At 51.2% G+C, this 17,865-nt stretch overlaps 1 protein-coding gene across 1 annotated transcript in view; it reads left to right on the forward strand.

Moving 5' to 3' along the window:
* LOC140404660 (eukaryotic translation initiation factor 4E type 2-like) overlaps nucleotides 1–17,865 on the forward strand; it is a 57,333-nt gene that overhangs the window by 24,949 nt on the left and 14,519 nt on the right. Inside the window, exons 3-5 of the mRNA XM_072493288.1 lie at nucleotides 12,486–12,620; nucleotides 14,419–14,523; nucleotides 14,613–14,765. Of these exons, the coding sequence (XP_072349389.1) occupies nucleotides 12,486–12,620; nucleotides 14,419–14,523; nucleotides 14,613–14,765 (393 nt within the window). The remainder of the gene's footprint in view (nucleotides 1–12,485; nucleotides 12,621–14,418; nucleotides 14,524–14,612; nucleotides 14,766–17,865) is intronic.

Genomic DNA, 17,865 nt, shown 5'->3' on the forward strand with positions numbered 1-17,865 from the left:
GCATTCAGGTATATGCAACTGAGGGCTTTTGCGAGGCAACAGGTGAGGGAATTCCCGCAGCTCCCGACACAAGAGGTGCAGGACAGAGTGATCTCAAAGACATGGGTGGGGGATGGTAAGGTGTCAGATATATATAGGGAAATGAGGGACGAAGGGGAGACTATGGTAGATGAACTAAAAGGGAAATGGGAAGAAGAGCTGGGGGAGGAGATCGAGGAGGAGCTGTGGGCAGATGCCCTAAGCAGGGTAAACTCGTCGTCCTCGTGTGCCAGGCTAAGCCTGATTCAGTTTAAGGTATTACACAGGGCGCATATGACTGGAGCACGGCTCAGTAAATTTTTTGGGGTGGAGGATAGGTGTGCGAGGTGCTCGAGAAGCCCAGCGAATCATACCCATATGTTTTGGTCATGCCCGGCACTACAGGGGTTTTGGATGGGGGTGACAAAGGTGCTTTCAAAAGTAGTGGGGGCCCGGGTCGAACCAAGCTGGGGGTTGGCTATATTTGGGGTTGCACAAGAGCCGGGAGTGCAGGAGGTGAGAGAGGCTGATGTTTTGGCCTTTGCGTCCCTAGTAGCGCGGCGCAGGATATTGTTAATGTGGAAAGAAGCCAAGCCCCCGGGGGTGGAGACCTGGATAAATGACATGGCAGGGTTTATAAAGCTAGAGCGGATTAAGTTCGTTCTAAGGGGGTCGGCTCAAGGGTTCACCAGGCGGTGGCAACCGTTCGTCGAATACCTCGCAGAAAGATAGATGGAATGGAAAAAAGAAGGCAGCAGCAGCAGCCCAGGATCGGGGGGGGGGGGTGCGGAGGAACCAGAAGGACTCTCAGGGTTGTTAATATATACTGTATAATATGTATAGGTCGTTGCGACAGATAATTATATATTGGACTGTTAAATTATATTTTTGGAGAGTGTTACTTGTGATAAGGCAGTTGCCAATTAGGGTTAGTTTTCATTTTTGTTATTTATTATTTATTCATTTTTTTTGTTTATAAAATAGGTCATTGTTATTTGTGTTGTTATAATATTGTGTAAAGGATGCACAATGTACTGTGTTGGTTGACCAAAAATTTTCAATAAAATATTTATTTTTTTTAAAAGTGTCACTTGACAACAGCTCCTCCACAAACCACCTTCAAGTTAGAATGACGACAATGCACGCATGCAAATTGCCCCCACAACAGCCAATCAGCAGCTCCGCTCTACTGCCCTCTGCTGGATCGAGGCTTGGAGGCCTCCTGCAGACTTGACCTTTCTTAATGGAGCTTTAAAGGAGAATGAGAAATTTAATATCTGAGGAACAGACAATCAGTGCAGCTGAGCGACTTGATGGGACGGTGCGATTTAGCGTAGATGAGAAAGAAAGGCGTGCATTTTTACAGTGCTTTTTAACAACTTCATCACTTCCCAAAACACTTTATAGCCAATACCTTTTGAGTGTGGTACCAGTTATAATACCGAAGATGTGGCACCCAATTTATTGAAGGCAAGTTCCAGGACAGCAATCTGGTCATCAGAAATTAGTTTTTTGGTGATGGTGTTGAGGGAGAGGTATTGGCTCAGGGCTCCATGGTGGCACTGCGGTTAGCACTGCTGCCTGACAACACCATGGACCCGGGTTCAATCCCGGCCTCGGGTGACTATCTGTGTGGAATTTGCACTTTCTCCCAGTGTCTGCATGGGTTTCCTCCCACAGTGCAAAGATGTGCAGGTTGGGTAGATTGGCCACGCTAAAATGCCCCTTAGTGTCCAAAGGTCGGGTGCGGTTACGGGAATGGGATGGGGGAGTGGGCCTAGGTAGGTCTGTGCAGACTCGATGGACTGATTGGCCTTCTTCTGCACTGTAGGGATTCTCTGAAACAAGGGAGCACTGTCATGCTCTTCTTCACAAACTGCTATGCGCTTTTGTGTCCATCCAGCTGATAGGGGCCTCATCTGAAAAATGCTTGCAGGCTTATCTGTTTTCACTGAATTGAACCTTTTGGATACTTTATGTGGAAGGACACTGGAGAATTCAAAAACTTGGTGATTTGATATATCAAGATAATTATGTCATGGTAAATGGGTTCCATATCATCGACCCCCTCACTGTCCTCTTACTTTGTTTCAAATTGTATTTTGTGCGATCACAATAGAACATTACAGCGCAGTACAGGCCCTTCGGCCCTCGATGTTGCGCCGACCTGTGAAACCACTCTAAAGCCCATCTACACTATTCCCTTATCGTCCATATGTCTATCCAATGACCATTTGAATGCCATAAAAATACTCAGTACAGTTTGTGACTAGGTTAATCATTCACTTGAATTTGTTTAACTCAACCAACAGCTGGTTTACCTACAAATCTGTGCCAAAATTCCAACAAAATAGATCGGTCTGTACAAATTGGGAACATTGACGTTTACAAGAGATATTGGCCTTGAAAATCTATGACCATTTGGCATACTGCCACTGTTGCCAGATGGTGGTGGGAGGGGGTTTGAATGTTAGATGTTGAGCTGAGAGCGAGGGCTCTCTGAACGTTAGATTCCCCATGACCCAGACCTTCATTATATCCCAACATACGGCTAGATGCTGCAGGTATGTCATGGGAGACCTGGAATCCTAGCAGTACATGTAGAATATGATCAGACCCTTGCATAACTAAAAACTGTTTTTTTTTTTAGAAGGATACCCTTAAAAAAGGGAATACCCACATTTTGTTTGCAGTCTCCAACACCCACTCCCTTACTCTAACCCCCACAACATCACCACTTGCCCCAGCTGGGCCACCTCTACTGAGCATTCCAGAGCTGCTGCAATAGCAGGTAGACCATAAGACATAGGAGCAGAATTAGGCCACTCGGCCCATCGAGTCTGCTCCGCTATTCAATCATGGCTGATATTTTTTCATCCCCATTCTCCTGCCTTCTCCCCAAAACCCCTGATTCCCTTATTAATCAAGAACCTCTCTATCTCTGTCTTAAAGACACTCAGTGAATTGGCCTCCACAGCCTTCTGCGGCAAAGAGTTCCACAGATTCATCACTCTCTGGCTGACGAAATTCCTCCTCATCTGTTTTAAAGGATCGTCCCTTTAGTCTGAGATGGTGTCCTCTAGTTCTAGTTTTGCCTACAAGTGGAAACATCCTCTCCACGTCCAGTCTATCCAGGCCTCGCAATATCTTATACGTTTCAATAAGATCCCCCCTCATCCTTCTAAACTCCCAACGAGTACAGACCCAGAGTCCTCAACCGTTCCTCATACGACAAGTTCTTCATTCCAGGGATCATTCTTGTGAACCTCCTCTGGACCCTTTCCAAGGCCAGCACATCCTTCCTTAGATATGGGGCCCAAAACTTGGGTCCCTTCCTTAGCTATGGGGCCCAGGTGCACACATGGTGTCATGGGTGTTTACCGTTTTTTGAGCATTCTGCTCTCTGGAGTTCAGTAGGTGATGGGTTCAGGCTCCACTGCAGAGAGTTGAGGACATGAGCTTACAGTGCTAGTGCAGTCCTGAGAGAATGCTGCACTGCCTGAGGTACCATTGATCAGGAGAGATTCGCATCTCCCCTCACAGATGGATGTAAAAGATCCAATGTTGTTGTTATGGGAGCTTTCGGTGCACAAATTGGCTGGCAAACACATTTTCTACATTATAACAGTGACTACACTTGAAAATGTAAACCCAGGCAGCTTGACTCTGAGGAATGAACCAGCGAATGGCTCTCACTTATTTTGTTTAGCTGAAACAGGCACAATCTGTGTACATCCTTTCTGTCTGCAAAGAACAGGACCCTGTGCATTAATATATGTGGCTTCCAGTGCACGTAAATCCACGGCTTGAAGCGTGATGTATTTGCGTGTGCTGGAAGCCACATATATTAATAGACAGGGCACAGTTCTTTGCAGACAGAAAGTGTAGTAGATTGATTCAGCGAAGCAAAATTAGTGAGAGCCATTAATCAGTTGATTCCACGGACAATGCCTTGACCAACAAGTCAAGCTGCCTGGTTAAAATTTTCGAACAGTGCTTGGCAGTTAGCTGTCAGTCAGTCACCATCAACTGGTGCATTCTCCATTGGCACAGTCCACTTGCCAACCAATCAGCCCTCTTGTCTCATACAGTATAAAGTTGTTGCTTCCCTGACATTGGTATTTTTTGTAAGGGCCACGAAGAATCCAGCACGAGTTTTAAGGATACAAAAGTAATAACATTTATTTACTATAACATATATACATAACAGTAAAGTAACTTCCCTTGCTACATACTCCTTCCTGCTGGTTCCTGAACTGGCCAGCTTATTTATACTAGGAGTTTACTAGTGGTTTCTCCGCCTCCCTCATTGGGGAAGCTCATGCTCCCACAGGATTGTGGGATAGTCATTAGTCCCCAGCCAATGGTAAGTAGGCAGGTTATAACATCTCTCCCCCCCCAAAGTCCAAGGAATCCACCGAAGATCCTGGCGGAGGACGGCGGAGGACTCATTTGGCCGCAGGCCGGACACCATTTGCACGCGGCGCTGGATCAGGTGGCGTGTAACGAGACTGAGACCGGCGCTTCCGTGATGAACAGCGCGGTTGTACACCCACGGCCCGTGGACCCGAGCATTCCCCATCTGATGCGGTGTCTCCATCTCGGAGTCAGAGTCTGCTGCCTCCGTCATGTCAGCGTCTCTATCTCCATTCGGTCCAGTAACGACCTGCGCAGGTTTCAAGTGAGGCACCAGTGGAAGATTGTGAGGACTAACTTTCCTTGTCTCTGCGGTTGTTGAAATGAGCTCCGGGGCGGGGAATCTTTTGAGGGGATGGTCTTCTGGACCGAACGTGGTCTACATGTTTTCGCTGGAGACGACCCTGGGCTTGCACTTGGTAAGATATAGGGCCCGTTTGGCAAAAGATTACACCAGGAACCCATTGGGCACCACCAGCAAAATTCCGAACGAACACTGGGTCACCGGGCGCAAACTGCCGAATCGGCCGATGCCGAGAAAATCCCTGTCCCTGCCGTTCTTGTGTGCGGCGTACTTTTGCGCCAATGACCGGGAAAACCATACTAAGGCGGGTGCGAAGTCTCCGGCCCATTAGGAGTTCTGCGGGAGCTACCCCAGTCACTGCATGGGGGGGTGGTCCTGTACGTAAACAAAAAGCGAGCCAGTTTCGTGTCCATTGATCCGGAAGACTGCTTCTTTAGGCCTCTTTTGAATGTCTGCACTGCGCCCTCTGCCAACCCATTTGAAGCCGGGTAGTAAGGGGCAGTGCGGATATGGCGGATGCCGTTCATCTTCGTGAACCTCGCAAACTCCTCACTCGTGAATGGAGTGCCGTTATCCGTGACCAGCACCTCGGGGAGGCCATGCGTACTAAACGATAAACGCATCTTTTCAATTGTTGTGCAGGACGTTGTCCCCTGCATCTTATGCACCTCTAGCCATTTGGACTGGGCGTCAATTAGTAGAAGGAACATGGATCCTTGAAAAGGGCCTGCGAAATCTGCATGCAAGCATGCCCAAGGCCGCCCTGGCCATTCCCAGTGATGTAGGGGCGCGGCCGGTGGAAGCTTCTGATGCTCCTGGCAAATGGAGCAGTTTTGGGCCACCTTCTCAATGTCGGTGTCGAGGCCTGGCCACCAGACATAACTCCGGGCCAACATTTTCATCTTGGTCACGCCCAGATGCCCATTGTGCAAGTCTGATAATATCAGCTCCTGGCCTTTTTCCGGGACAATCACACGCGTCCCCCACAAGAGGATGCCATCTTCCACGCTGAATTCTGACAGCTTGGAGGAAAATGCCCGCAACTCGCCTGGGAGCTGTCTATGCTGCCCACCATACAGGACTATGTGCCGAACCTTTGACAGGACTGGCTCCGTCTGGGTCCACTCACGGATCTGTGATGCCGTGACAGGCAAGGTGTCCATAAAATTTAGGGTTGCAACCACCTCACCGGTCGTGGGGGTCGACATGGGGCCGGTCGATAAAGGCAATCGGCTCAGTGCGTCGGCATTTGCTATCTGCGTACCTGGTTTGTGCTCCAGAGAATACTCGTATGCAGCAAGCAACAAAGCCCAGCGCTGGATCCGTGCAGAAGCAATGGGCGGTATTGGCTTATCCTCTCTGAAAAGTCCCAGCAGGGGCTTATGATCAGTCACGATAGTGAAATGGCGGCCGTACACGTACTGGTGGAAGCGTTTCACCGCAAAAACCACTGCCAGGCCCTCCTTCTCGATCTGCACGTACTTTTTCTCCGCTGCAGTCAATGTGCGGGAGGCGAAAGCTATCGGTCTTTCGGCCCCGTTCTCCATCTTGTGGGACATGATGGCCCCAATACCATACGGGGATGCATCACATGTGACGAGCAAAGGCTTTCCAGGATCATAGTGGGTTAGTAACCCAGACGACGACAATTGTTGCTTTACCCGCCGGAAAGCGGTTTCTTGCGGCTGACCCCAAACCCAGGTGATTTTTCTTTAGCAGAAGGTGCAAAGGGGCCAGCGTAGTTGCCAGATTGGGGAGGAACTTCCCGTAATAGTTTACGAGACCGAGAAAAGAACGAAGATGCGAAGTGTCAGTCGGGGCGGGGGCCTGTTGAATTGCACGCACCTTCTCTGCGACGGGGTGCAGACCTTCGCGGTCCACCCGATAACCTAGGTAGACGACTTCCTTTGCCTGAAATACGCACTTTGTGCGACGTAAACGGACTCCAGCCTCCGAAACGCGTCTTAAGGACAGCCTCCAGATTTTCCAAATGTTCCTGCTCCGACGCCCCTGTAATCAAAGAGTCATCTAAGTAGACAACGACACGTGGTAAACCTCTCAAAATGCCCTCCATAACACGTTGAAAAATTGCGCAGGCAGAAGATACTCTAAAGGGCAACCGTGTATATTCATACAGGCCCCGGTGTGTATTAATCGTTACATATGGTCGGGAGGCAGGGTCCAGCTCCAACTGCAGGTAGGCGTGACTCATATCTAATTTTGTGAACGAGAGTCCACCTGCAAGTTTCGCGTAGAGATCCTCTATGCGAGGCATTAGTTATCGGTCGAGTCGGGAAACCGTATTCACTGTAGGTTTATAGTCGCCACACAAGCGAACTGTGGCATCTGGCTTCGTAACAGGTACAATTGGTGCTGCCCAGTCAGCAAAACGGACGGGCCTGATAATACCCAAACTCTCCAAACGGGTGAGCTCCCCTTCTACCTTCTCGAGCAAGGCGCAAGGCACTGGGCGCGCCCGGAAATAGCACGGCGTGGCTCCTGGTTCGACTTGGATACGGGCTACGGCCCCTTTTATTTTCCCCAAACCAGGCTGGAATACATCTGGGTATCGTCCTAGCACCTCAGTCAACCCTTCAGAAACTGTTTGGAGGATGTGCTGCCATTGCAACCGCAAATGGCGCTACCAGTCCCAACTCAACAGGCTGGGCCCATGGCCACGCACCACGATAATTGGGAAACGCCCCTCCTGACAACAGGGGTCATTGTAGTTCCTGCAATGTCCAGTGGTTCCCCCGTGTAGGTGGCCAACCTGGCCTGTGAGTCGGTTAATGTAAGGGTCTGTATACCCTGCTTGATGAGGTCGAATGTCCTCTGGGCGATCACAGGAGACCGCTGCGCCAGTATCCAACTCCATCTCAAGCAGGTGGCCATTGACCCGTACTGTCACCTTAATGGGGGCCACACGGGGAGCTGCCACACAATGCAACTGCAGGCAGTCGTCCTCAGTCTCCACGTCCTCAGGAGTAGTCGCCGCAGGTTCATCCACATGGAAGGTACGGCCTCTGGGCTGGTCCCAGTTCCGACCCCTGGGCTGGTCCCAGTTTCGGTCGGAACGACGGCGCCTCTGGCGCCCCCAGGACCGTCGTCCACGATGGGGTCGGCGCCTACAAGTCTGACACGGACATGGCTCCTCATCCATTGGCTCTGGAGAAGGCTCCCTTCGGGGAGAAATGTCCGACGGCCACTGGCGTCGGTCCGGACGTTGCCTCGCCCAAGGTACCGCAGGAGTGCGGAGGGACGTTTTCAGACGGAAGGGGTTGCGCCCCAAGGCATGCACTTCCAATCCCTGTAGCTCCTGTACTCCTCGTTTTGCGCTCTCTCGGGACAATACTATTTGAATGGCCTGTTGAAAAGTAAATATTGGCTCCGCTAACAACTTTCTCGGGGTGGCCGCATTGTTAATACCGCAAACCAAACGGTCACGTAACATTTCTGACAAGGTCTCACCATAGTCACAGTACTCCACAATCCTGCGTAGCCTGGATAGAAAATCGGCAAGGGATTCTCCAGGGGTCCTCTCAGCGGTATTAAACCTGGACTATCGTGGAAGGGGTTGGGTTAAAATGTTGCCCCACTATATTCACAAGTTCATCAAACGTTTTGGTGTCCGGCGCAGCTGGGTACGCAAGGCTCCTAATCACCCCAAACGTATGCGGGCCGCAGGCGGTGAGCAATATGACCACCTGGCGGTCGTTTTCAGTGATGTTGTTTGCCCAGAAATAGTAACGCATCCGTTGTGTGTACTGGTTCCAGCTTTCCATCGCAGCATCAAAAACATCCAAACGTCCGTACAGAGGCATGGTATAATAGAAAACAACTTCCAACCTGTATCCAACAAAAATCCAGGGCGGTGGGTTCAGCAGTGTAGACGGCTATTCACTTTAACCTTCATCGCCAGTTTTGTAAGGGCCACGAAGAATCCAGCACGAGTTTTAAGGATACAAAGGAATAACATTTATTCACTATACCATGTACACATAACAGTAGCAGTAACTTCCCTTGCTACATACTCCTTCCTGCTGGTTCCTGAACTGGCCAGCTTATTTATACTAGGAGTTTACTCGTGGTTTCTCCGCCCCCCTCATTGGGGAAGCTCATACTCCCACAGGATTGTGGGATAGTCATTAGTCCCCAGCCAATGGTAAGTAGGCAGGTTATAACAGTATTCTTGTGACTAGAACAAAGCCTTGACAAAATGTCAGCAGTGTTTATGTTCTGTGCTCCCAAGAACAATTTATCACAGTGGTGTGCAGCCTGCAGCCCACGAGACCCTTTGGTGACTATTGCCCACGTGCAGAGTTCCCACATTCCACTGGTTTCCAGTAGCTTTTTTCCTACTGATTTAACTGAAGTGATTTGCATACACAGCAAAGGCAAGGGAATGAGGTGCGTGCTGATTGCTCACAACACTGACTGTGAGAGCCGTGCGCTGCCACTGCAGCCTCTGCGCCGAACAAAGTGCAACTATTGATTTTACTTTTACCACTTGAAGTTGATGATAGTTCTATTAATATATGAATGATTAAGCATTTCTATAACATGTTATGAAACAGTTGGCGTGTATTCAATATTGTTCAAAGGTCACCATCAGTGAATGTGCCTGATTTCAATCTCTGGTTCTGCTCATCTTGTAATCCTGGTGCACATTTTATATTTTTTTAATTGGAAAACACAGTCCCTGGAGAACCCTGATTGATGTTTTGCAAAGTGGCTGGATGCATCAGAGTAGATCGAGCATAGCGTAACCGGCCTTCGAGGCCCGGGGTCGGTATGGCCCGCCCCATTGCTGCTCCTCTCACACCGCTGCTGCTCCCCTCGCCCCGCTGCTGCTCCCCTCGCCCCGCTGCTGCTCCCCTCGCCCCGCTGCTGCTCCTCTCTCCCCGCTGCTGCTCCCCTCGCCCCGCTGCTGCTCCTCTCGCACCACTGCTGCTCCCCTCGCCCCGCTTCTACTCCTCCCGCCCCGCTGCTGCTCCCCTCGCCCCGCTGCTGCTCCCCTCGCCCCGCTGCTGCTCCTCGCTCCCCGCTGCTGCTCCTCTCTCCCCGCTGCTGCTCCTCGCTCCCCGCTGCTGCTCCTCTCTCCCCGCTGCTGCTCCTCTCTCCCCGCTGCTGCTCCTCTCTCCCCGCTGCTGCTCCTCTCTCCCCACTGCTGCTCCTCTCGCCCGCTGCTGCTCCTCTCGCCCGCTGCTGCTCCCCTCGCCCCGCTGCTGCTCCTCTGTCCCCCGCTGCTGCTCCTCTCGCCCCGCTGCTGCTCCCCTCACCCCGCTGCTGCTCCTCTCCCCACTCCTGCTCCTCTCTCCCCACTGCTGCTCCTCTCCCCCCGCTGCTTCTGCCCTCGCCCCGCTGCTGTTCCTCTCTCCCCGCTGCTGCTCCTCTCTCCCTGCTGCTGCTCCCCTCTCCCCGCTGCTGCTCCTCTCTCCCCGCTGCTGCTCCTCTCTCCCCGCTGCTGCTCCTCTCTCCCCGCCGCTGCTCCTCTCTCCCCGCTGCTGCTCTCCTCACTCTGCTGCTGCTCCTCTCGCCCCGCTGCTGTTCCTCTCTCTCTGCCGCTGCGCCCCCTCGCCTCGCCGCTGCTCCTCTCGCCCCGCTGCTGCTCCTCTCCCCCCGCTGCTGCTCCTCTCCCCCCGCTGCTGCTCCTCTCCCCCCGCTGCTGCTTCTCTCGCCCCGCTGCTGCTCCTCTCCCCCGCTGCTGCTCCTCTCGCCCCGTTGCTGCTCATCGCTCCCCACTCCTGCTCCTCTCTCCCCGCTGCTGCTCCTCTCCCCCGCTGCTTCTCCCCTCGCCCCGCTGCTGCTCCTCTCTCCCCACGCTGCTGCTCCCCTCGCCCCGCTGCTGCTCCTCTCTCCCCGCTGCTGCTCCTCTCTCCCCGCTGCTGCTCCTCTCTCCCCGCTGCTGCTCCTCTCTCCCCGCTGCTGCTCCTCTCTCCCCGCAGCTGCTCCTCTCACACCGCTGCTGCTCCCCTTGCCCCGCTGCTGCTCCTCTCACCCGCTGCTGCTCCTCGCTCCCCGCTGCTGCTCCTCGCTCCCCGCTGCTGCTCCTCGCTCCCCGCTGCTGCTCCTCGCTCCCCGCTGCTGCTCCTCGCTCCCCGCTGCTGCTCCTCGCTCCCCGCTGCTGCTCCGCGCTCCCCGCTGCTGCTCCACGCTCCCCGCTGCTGCTCCTCTCGCCTGCTGCTGCTCCTCTCTCCCCACTGCTGCTCCTCTCGCCTGCTGCTGCTCCTCTCGCCCGCTGCTGCTCCCCTCGCCCCGCTGCTGCTCCTCTGTCCCCCGCTGCTGCTTCCCTCGCCCCGCTGCTGCTCCCCTCACCCCGCTGCTGCTCCTCTCGGCCCGCTGCTGCTCCTCTCCCCACTCCTGCTCCTCTCTCCCCACTGCTGCTCCTCTCCACCCGCTGCTTCTGCCCTCTCCCCGCTGCTGCTCCTCTCCACCCGCTGCTTCTCCTCTCTCCCTGCTGCTGCTCCCCTCTCCCCGCTGCTGCTCCTCTCTCCCCACTGCTGCTCCTCTCGCCTGCTGCTGCTCCTCTCTCCCCGCCGCTGCTCCTCTCTCCCCGCTGCTGCTCTCCTCACTCTGCTGCTGCTCCTCTCGCCCCGCTGCTGTTCCTCTCTCTCTGCCGCTGCGCCCCCTCACCTCGCCGCTGCTCCTCTCGCCCCGCTGCTGCTCCCCTTGCCCCGCTGCTGCTCCTCGCTCCCCGCTGCTGCTCCTCGCTCCCCGCTGCTGCTCCTCTCGCCCGCTGCTGCTCCTCGCTCCCCGCTGCTGCTCCTCTCGCCCCGCTGCTGCTCCTCTCCCCCCGCTGCTGCTCCTCTCCCCCCGTTGCTGCTCCTCGCTCCCCACTCCTGCTCCTCTCTCCCCGCTGCTGCTCCTCTCTCCCCGCTGCTGGTCTCCTCACTCCGCTGCTGCTCCTCTCGCCCCGCTGCTGCTCCTCTCTCCCCGCTGCTGCTCCTCTCTCCCCGCCGCTGCTCCTCTCTGCCTGCCGCTGCTCCTCTCTCCCCGCTGCTGCTCTCCTCACTCCGCTGCTGCTCCTCTCGCCCCGCTGTTGCTCCTCTCTCCCCGCCGCTGCTCCTCTCTCCCCGCCGCTGCTCCTCTCTCCCCGCTGCTGCTCTCCTCACTCCGCTGCTGCTCCTCTCGCCCCGCTGTTGTTCCTCTCTCTCTGCCACTGCGCCCCCTCGCCTCGCTGCTGCTCCTCTCACCCGCAGCTGTTCCTCTGCCTGCTTCGGGTATGGAATTGGTTGTGGCCCAAGAGGCGAAGTATTGGGGGCCTGAAGGTTAAGGTCCATGCATTTGAAAGGGGTACAGGTGTTTGTGTACATGAAAGCTCGCGCAGCAGACCATTGGATGTTAATATAAACCAGCACCCTATGTGTACAGTGTCCCCAGCCTTCCATAGCTTCCCCATCGAGAGCTGTGCCTTAAAGTTTTTGCACCCAGAGCTCTGGAAATTTCCTCTCGATATCATTCTTTCAGATGCATCGTACGTTTCTCTTTGACTAATCTTTTCGTTAACTGCCCAGATATTTGCTTCTGTAGCTCTGGTCTTTAATTTGATAATGCTCCTGTAAAGCACCTCAGGGTATTTTATTATTTATTTATTTCTTTCAAAATATTTTTATTCGGTTTTTAACATTTTATACATAAACCAATGCACACCTAAGCCCCTTCAAAGTCACCGAGCTGGAGAACTGTGAGGAGGTGGAATAGATTTGCAAAGTGCTGTTGATTGAATTACTGATTGTGGTTTACGCAGGCAGTGTCACCTGGAGCTGGCGAGCACCCTCTGCAATATAACTACACCTTCTGGTACTCCAGGCGGACACCAAGCAGACCAGCCAACACCCAGAGCTATGAACAGAACATTAAACAGATTGGAACAGTGGCATCAGTAAGTCAACTGCCCAGGTGATGGAAGGATGGATTTTTGACTTTACAAGTGCAGCATAGCAACAACTAGTAATAGGGAGAGGACATCAACACAGTCAGCTCAAGTGAATGAACAAAAACCTATGCCAAATTTGATTATCTCGGGTTAATTTCCAGATTTGATTTTGATATTCATATTGAGTAACATGTTCTTGAACTGAGATAAATACCAACTGAAAGAAGCAGAATACTCCTCCTGGGATCACTCTATCAGCAACAACACATGGCAATATATATAAGTGCAGATATTCCACTATTCCCAACACAGGACACTTGCATAGTGATGTTGAATTGCCTGCTGAACTCCAGGGCCCGGAGTTGTAAATAGGTTTCAAATGCAGAAAGGATGAGAGAATAATTCTTGGCCTTTTTAAAGACAAAACGGAAAAGCCAGAGGGAAACATGAAACAGATAAGGCAAGGGAACAACTTGTTCCCATTATTTTCGTTTGTGAAAAAATATTTTTTCGCTCTCTACTGTTGCCAGAAGTTATTTAGATTAATGTCCCATTACAAAAAAGTTGTCTTTGCAGATTGTTAACCTTGTTCTTCCGCCTGCTTGGGAGATGGAATTGATTGTGGCCCGAGAGACAACTGGTTGGGGGGCCTGAGGGTTAAGGTCCATGCATTTGAAAGGGGTGCAGGTGTTTGTGTACATGGGAGCTCGCACAGCAGACCAATTGATGTTAATATAAACCAGCACCCTATGTGTACAGTGTCCCCAGCCTTCCATAGCTTCCCCATCGAGAGCTGTGCCTTAAAAGTGTTTGCACCCAGAGCTCTGGAAATTTCCTCTCGATATCATTCTTTCAGATGCATCGTACGTTTCTCTTTGACTAATCTTTTGGTTAACTGCCCGGATATTTGCTTCTGTAGCTCAGGTCTTTAATTTGAAAATGCTCCTGTAAAGCAGCTTGGGGTATTTTATTATTTTAACAGCACTGGTGGACAACATTAAGGGCAGCACGGTAACATAGTGGTTAGCACCATTGCTTTACAGCTCCAGGGTCCCAGGTTCGATTCCCGGCTTGGGTCACTGCCTGTGCGGAGTCTGCACATCCTCCCCGTGTGTGCGTGGGTTTCCTCCGGGTGCTCCGGTTTCCTCCCACAGCCCAAAGATGTGCAGGTTAGGTGGATTGGCCATGATAAATTGCCTTTAGTGTCCAAAAATGTTGGGTGGGGTTACTGGGTTATGGAGAGGGTGGGGGTGTGGCCTTGGGTAGAGTGCTCTTTCTAAGGGCCGGTGCAGACTCGACAGGCTGAATGGCCTCCTTCTGCACTCTAAATTCTTTGAAATTATGAGGGGCTGAAACAGGGTCGACAGGAAAGATTTGTTTCCCCTGGCTGAGAGGTCAATTACCATCGGGAAGAGATTGAAGGTGATTGGTAGAAGGATTAGAGGGGACATGAGAAAAATTATTGTCACTCAGAGAATGGTGGGTGGGCGTCTGGAATTTGGGCCTGAGTCGGAGGTTGAGGCTGAAACACTCAACCTCTTACAGGATACCCGAATCTGCTATAATCTGTGAGGCTACGGACAAGGTGCTGCAAAGTGGGATTAAAATGAGCAGCTAGTTTTATTTTCCTCTTTTTTGGGGGGGCCGGCGCAGATACAATGGCTGAATGGCCTATTTCTGCACGGTAACTTTTCTCTGGTTCGCTGTATAAATGAAATTGCTGTGTCGGTTTAGCTATTTTTCATTGCGCTGATGTGATTTCTATGGCTGTGTAAATGCAACTTACTGTTGATTCCTCCTCCAGGTAGAACAGTTCTGGAGGTTCTACAGTCACTTGGTACGGCCGGGTGACTTGACAGGACACAGTGATTTCCACCTCTTCAAAGAGGGTATCAAACCCATGTGGGAGGTACGTGGGGAGGACACTTTACTAGTGTTAACCATTGGCTTTGCTTCATTGATATCCAGCTAACCCTGATCTGATTTCTCTCACTGTAGGACGAGGCCAACAAGAATGGTGGTAAATGGATAATACGCTTGCGCAAGGGCCTGGCCTCCCGATTCTGGGAGAACATCATCCTCGCCATGTTGGGAGAGCAGTTTATGGTTGGAGAGGAGATCTGTGGTGTTGTGGTGTCGATTCGCTTTCAAGTATGTCCTTGGTGGGAGCTGGGAATAAAGCATCGGGGGGATGGGGTAATTATCACAGAATCCTATAGTGTAGGAGGAGGCCATTCAGCCCATTGAGTCTGTGCCAACCCTCTGAAAGAGCGCCCTACCTAGGCCCCACTCCCCTGCCCTATCCCCGGAACCCCACCTAACCTTTGGCCAATCCACCTAACCTGCACATCTTTGGATTGTGGGAGGAAAACAGAGCACCCGGAGGAAATCTATGCAGACACGGGGAGAATGTGCAAACTCCATACATGTAGTGACCCGAGGTCCCTGCGCTGTGAGGCAGCAGTGCTAACCACTGTACCACCCCTCAGATGTCATCATTTGAGAAGGTTGTCAATCTGTGCCAAAAATACATACATTTCTGACTAAATGGCTTAGTACCATAGCTGGCAGTTTGCAAAAGACATTTTATATGGTCCTTAGCCACTATCAGCAACATATTTGTCATGAAACCTAAAAAATATATAATGGATAAAGACAAGAATCAAGCTCAAGAACTTGCTTTCATGTGATAGGTTTGTACAGCACTGGAGGAAGCCAATCAGCCCATCTTGCTGGGTCTTTGAAAGAACAACCTAACTCTATATCTCTATTTATCATGTTGCTAACTTTGGTTGGCTGTTAATTTGTTGCCCGTTGTGTCTTTACTTAATTTGCTCTGTTTCTATAACCTTTGCTCTAGAGTTGCCAGGTATCTTTATGATACCACCACGAGGTTCAAGTTCAAGTACTGATCAATAACTCACTATACCAGTTAGTAAGTTTCAAATCAAAACACATTTATTATACACAGTCAAATCACTACTCATGCATAAAACTCTACTTACTAGACTATCTCTAACACTAAAAGGCCTATACCTAGCTTTGGAACTGGCCCACCAGGTCAGGGGAACAAATGGCCTTTCGTTCGATTCTGAGTCTGCAGGATTCAAAAGCTGGTATGGACTGGTAGCTAGGCGCGCCTATCTCATAGCGTGCATTGACTGGAGACTTACTTGGTTAATGCGGCAGCTCGGCAGGTCACTGTCAAGGGTTTGTTTCGAGCTGCTGAGTGACCCTGCCAAGAAGGACGAATTGAACTTGGGGACTCTACTTTATAGTCCCCAGGGGCTTCGCGCCATTCGGGGCGGACCCCGTATCTGGTTCCAAGTGATTGGACTACGTTCTGATCACTTGGATCGATTTCTCCAATACTGGAGCCGTTCCCTGATCGCTGGGCGGTTCCTGAGTGTCCGTTGGCCTTCCTTTGCCTTGGCTCCTGCTGGCGCCGAGGAGTCTAGCTTGGCCTTATTTAACTTAAATGTTTCAATTGTTCCCGGGGATCGTCATTAATATGCAGATGGCTATTGGTTTCAGTGCTGTCTGGGTTTCTGCAAGTTCTAATACACAGGAAACTTTGCACCTGCTAGTTTTTCCTGGCTTGACTGAATTTCCCTACATTCTTTGCGGATCTCCATTTTAAGTCGGAAAGTGGCCAACCCAGGTGGCTACACACCCTCCTTGTGATCCCTAACGCGAAGCGTGAAGGATCACATAACTGCGTTGTCTCCACTCCCTGACCCAGCAAGCAATCTTCCATGGCCTCTACACTGACCATAACTATGTATGAAAATTTTTAACTAACAATTCTAAGTGGCGCTATGTCACAACAGGGGCATGCATTACAACATAAAAAAACGGTACCTCTAACTATCTTCCACAAACTACACTCACTTAAACATCCAATCATGCTAACTTCCTAACAATACAAAAATAATAGCAGCATTCACATTTTCCTCTGGCTTGGAGGTCAAACACAGAGTTGTACAATCTTTCTTTATTTACAAATGACGTAAACGAATGTCCTTTATTGTAGATCAAGAGGTTCGGGTGCCTGGTGAAAACCGAAAATAGGGGATCTCATCCTGTATACCGGGGTGCGAGAGCGGTAGGCTCTCCTTCGCCGTTTTCTCATGCGGATAGTCTGCACGATGCTGCAGAATATCGCCAATACTAAAAGGATTCAATTACGCATGACCATGATTCAATTACCATGTTATAAACCTATCACACCATGATGGTGTGTTGTTACTTGTCACTGGGCTCTGGGTGCGATGGGGAAGTGAATCATTGACGACCGGGGGGTTTGGGGTCATGGGGTTCACGAATATACATTATAACGAAAAACACGTATGCCGTCTTCATTGTTCTCTTCTTTTCCTTTCTTCTCTTCCTTTTTGTCTCTTCTCTTTTCCTGGAGCTTCTGGGGATCAAGCATAGTTTCTGTTACCATCTTGTTTAATATCTTGTACGTTAGCATGTTTGTCTTTTAGTGCCAATTTCCCTTTATAATTGGTCACCATGTGTGACTCCCTCATTTTTTTAAATAAACCAATTATTTGGACTAGACATCTAAGAAATACTGCCGTACTGCGAGCCGTCTCGCAGCCTGTGTGATTTACCATCCCAGTGTTTGAGGATGTAAATAGCATAGGGAAGCAATCCTAAGGGTTGCTAAATCAGACAAAAGAATTTTGACCGTAATCGAGCCAAAATGGGGTGCGTATGGGCCGCGGCGGGTAAGATTTGGATGGAATCCCCGGGTAGGACGGTGATCAATGCCGTATGTGCTCTACCCGAGCGTAGCTGACCAGAGGGGGATCCTCAGGCAGGGCGGAGACCAATGACGCTTCCACTGCCTGAGCAACCGGCAAGAACGGGTAAGAATGTGGTCGTTGTGGAGGCTGCCTCTCGTGATTACCTTCGAATCAGGAGAGTAGTTCTGATTGTTGTCTGCCGACAGACTAGTTCCTCTGAACTATTGTCTGGGACAAACTACACTTAACGATAACATTAACGAACAAACATTGAACAAACATGCTGCAGGTTCCATAAGAAAGGACACCGTTTCTCCCAAGCGGTTCCTTTTAAAACATCATCTGGACACCTCAGTTATCAGTTGCGAATAGGGTCGCAAAGGGGTTCTCGTTTTGGGAGTCAGACTCAATGTCATCATCTTCTCCCGGATGCCATACTCTTGAATGGATGAGGGTTGCCAAAGCTGCATGGTGTGACTTAGGGTCCATCTCGACGT

This window comes from Scyliorhinus torazame, chromosome 31, assembly GCF_047496885.1.
Source record: "Scyliorhinus torazame isolate Kashiwa2021f chromosome 31, sScyTor2.1, whole genome shotgun sequence".
NCBI lineage: Eukaryota > Metazoa > Chordata > Chondrichthyes > Carcharhiniformes > Scyliorhinidae > Scyliorhinus > Scyliorhinus torazame.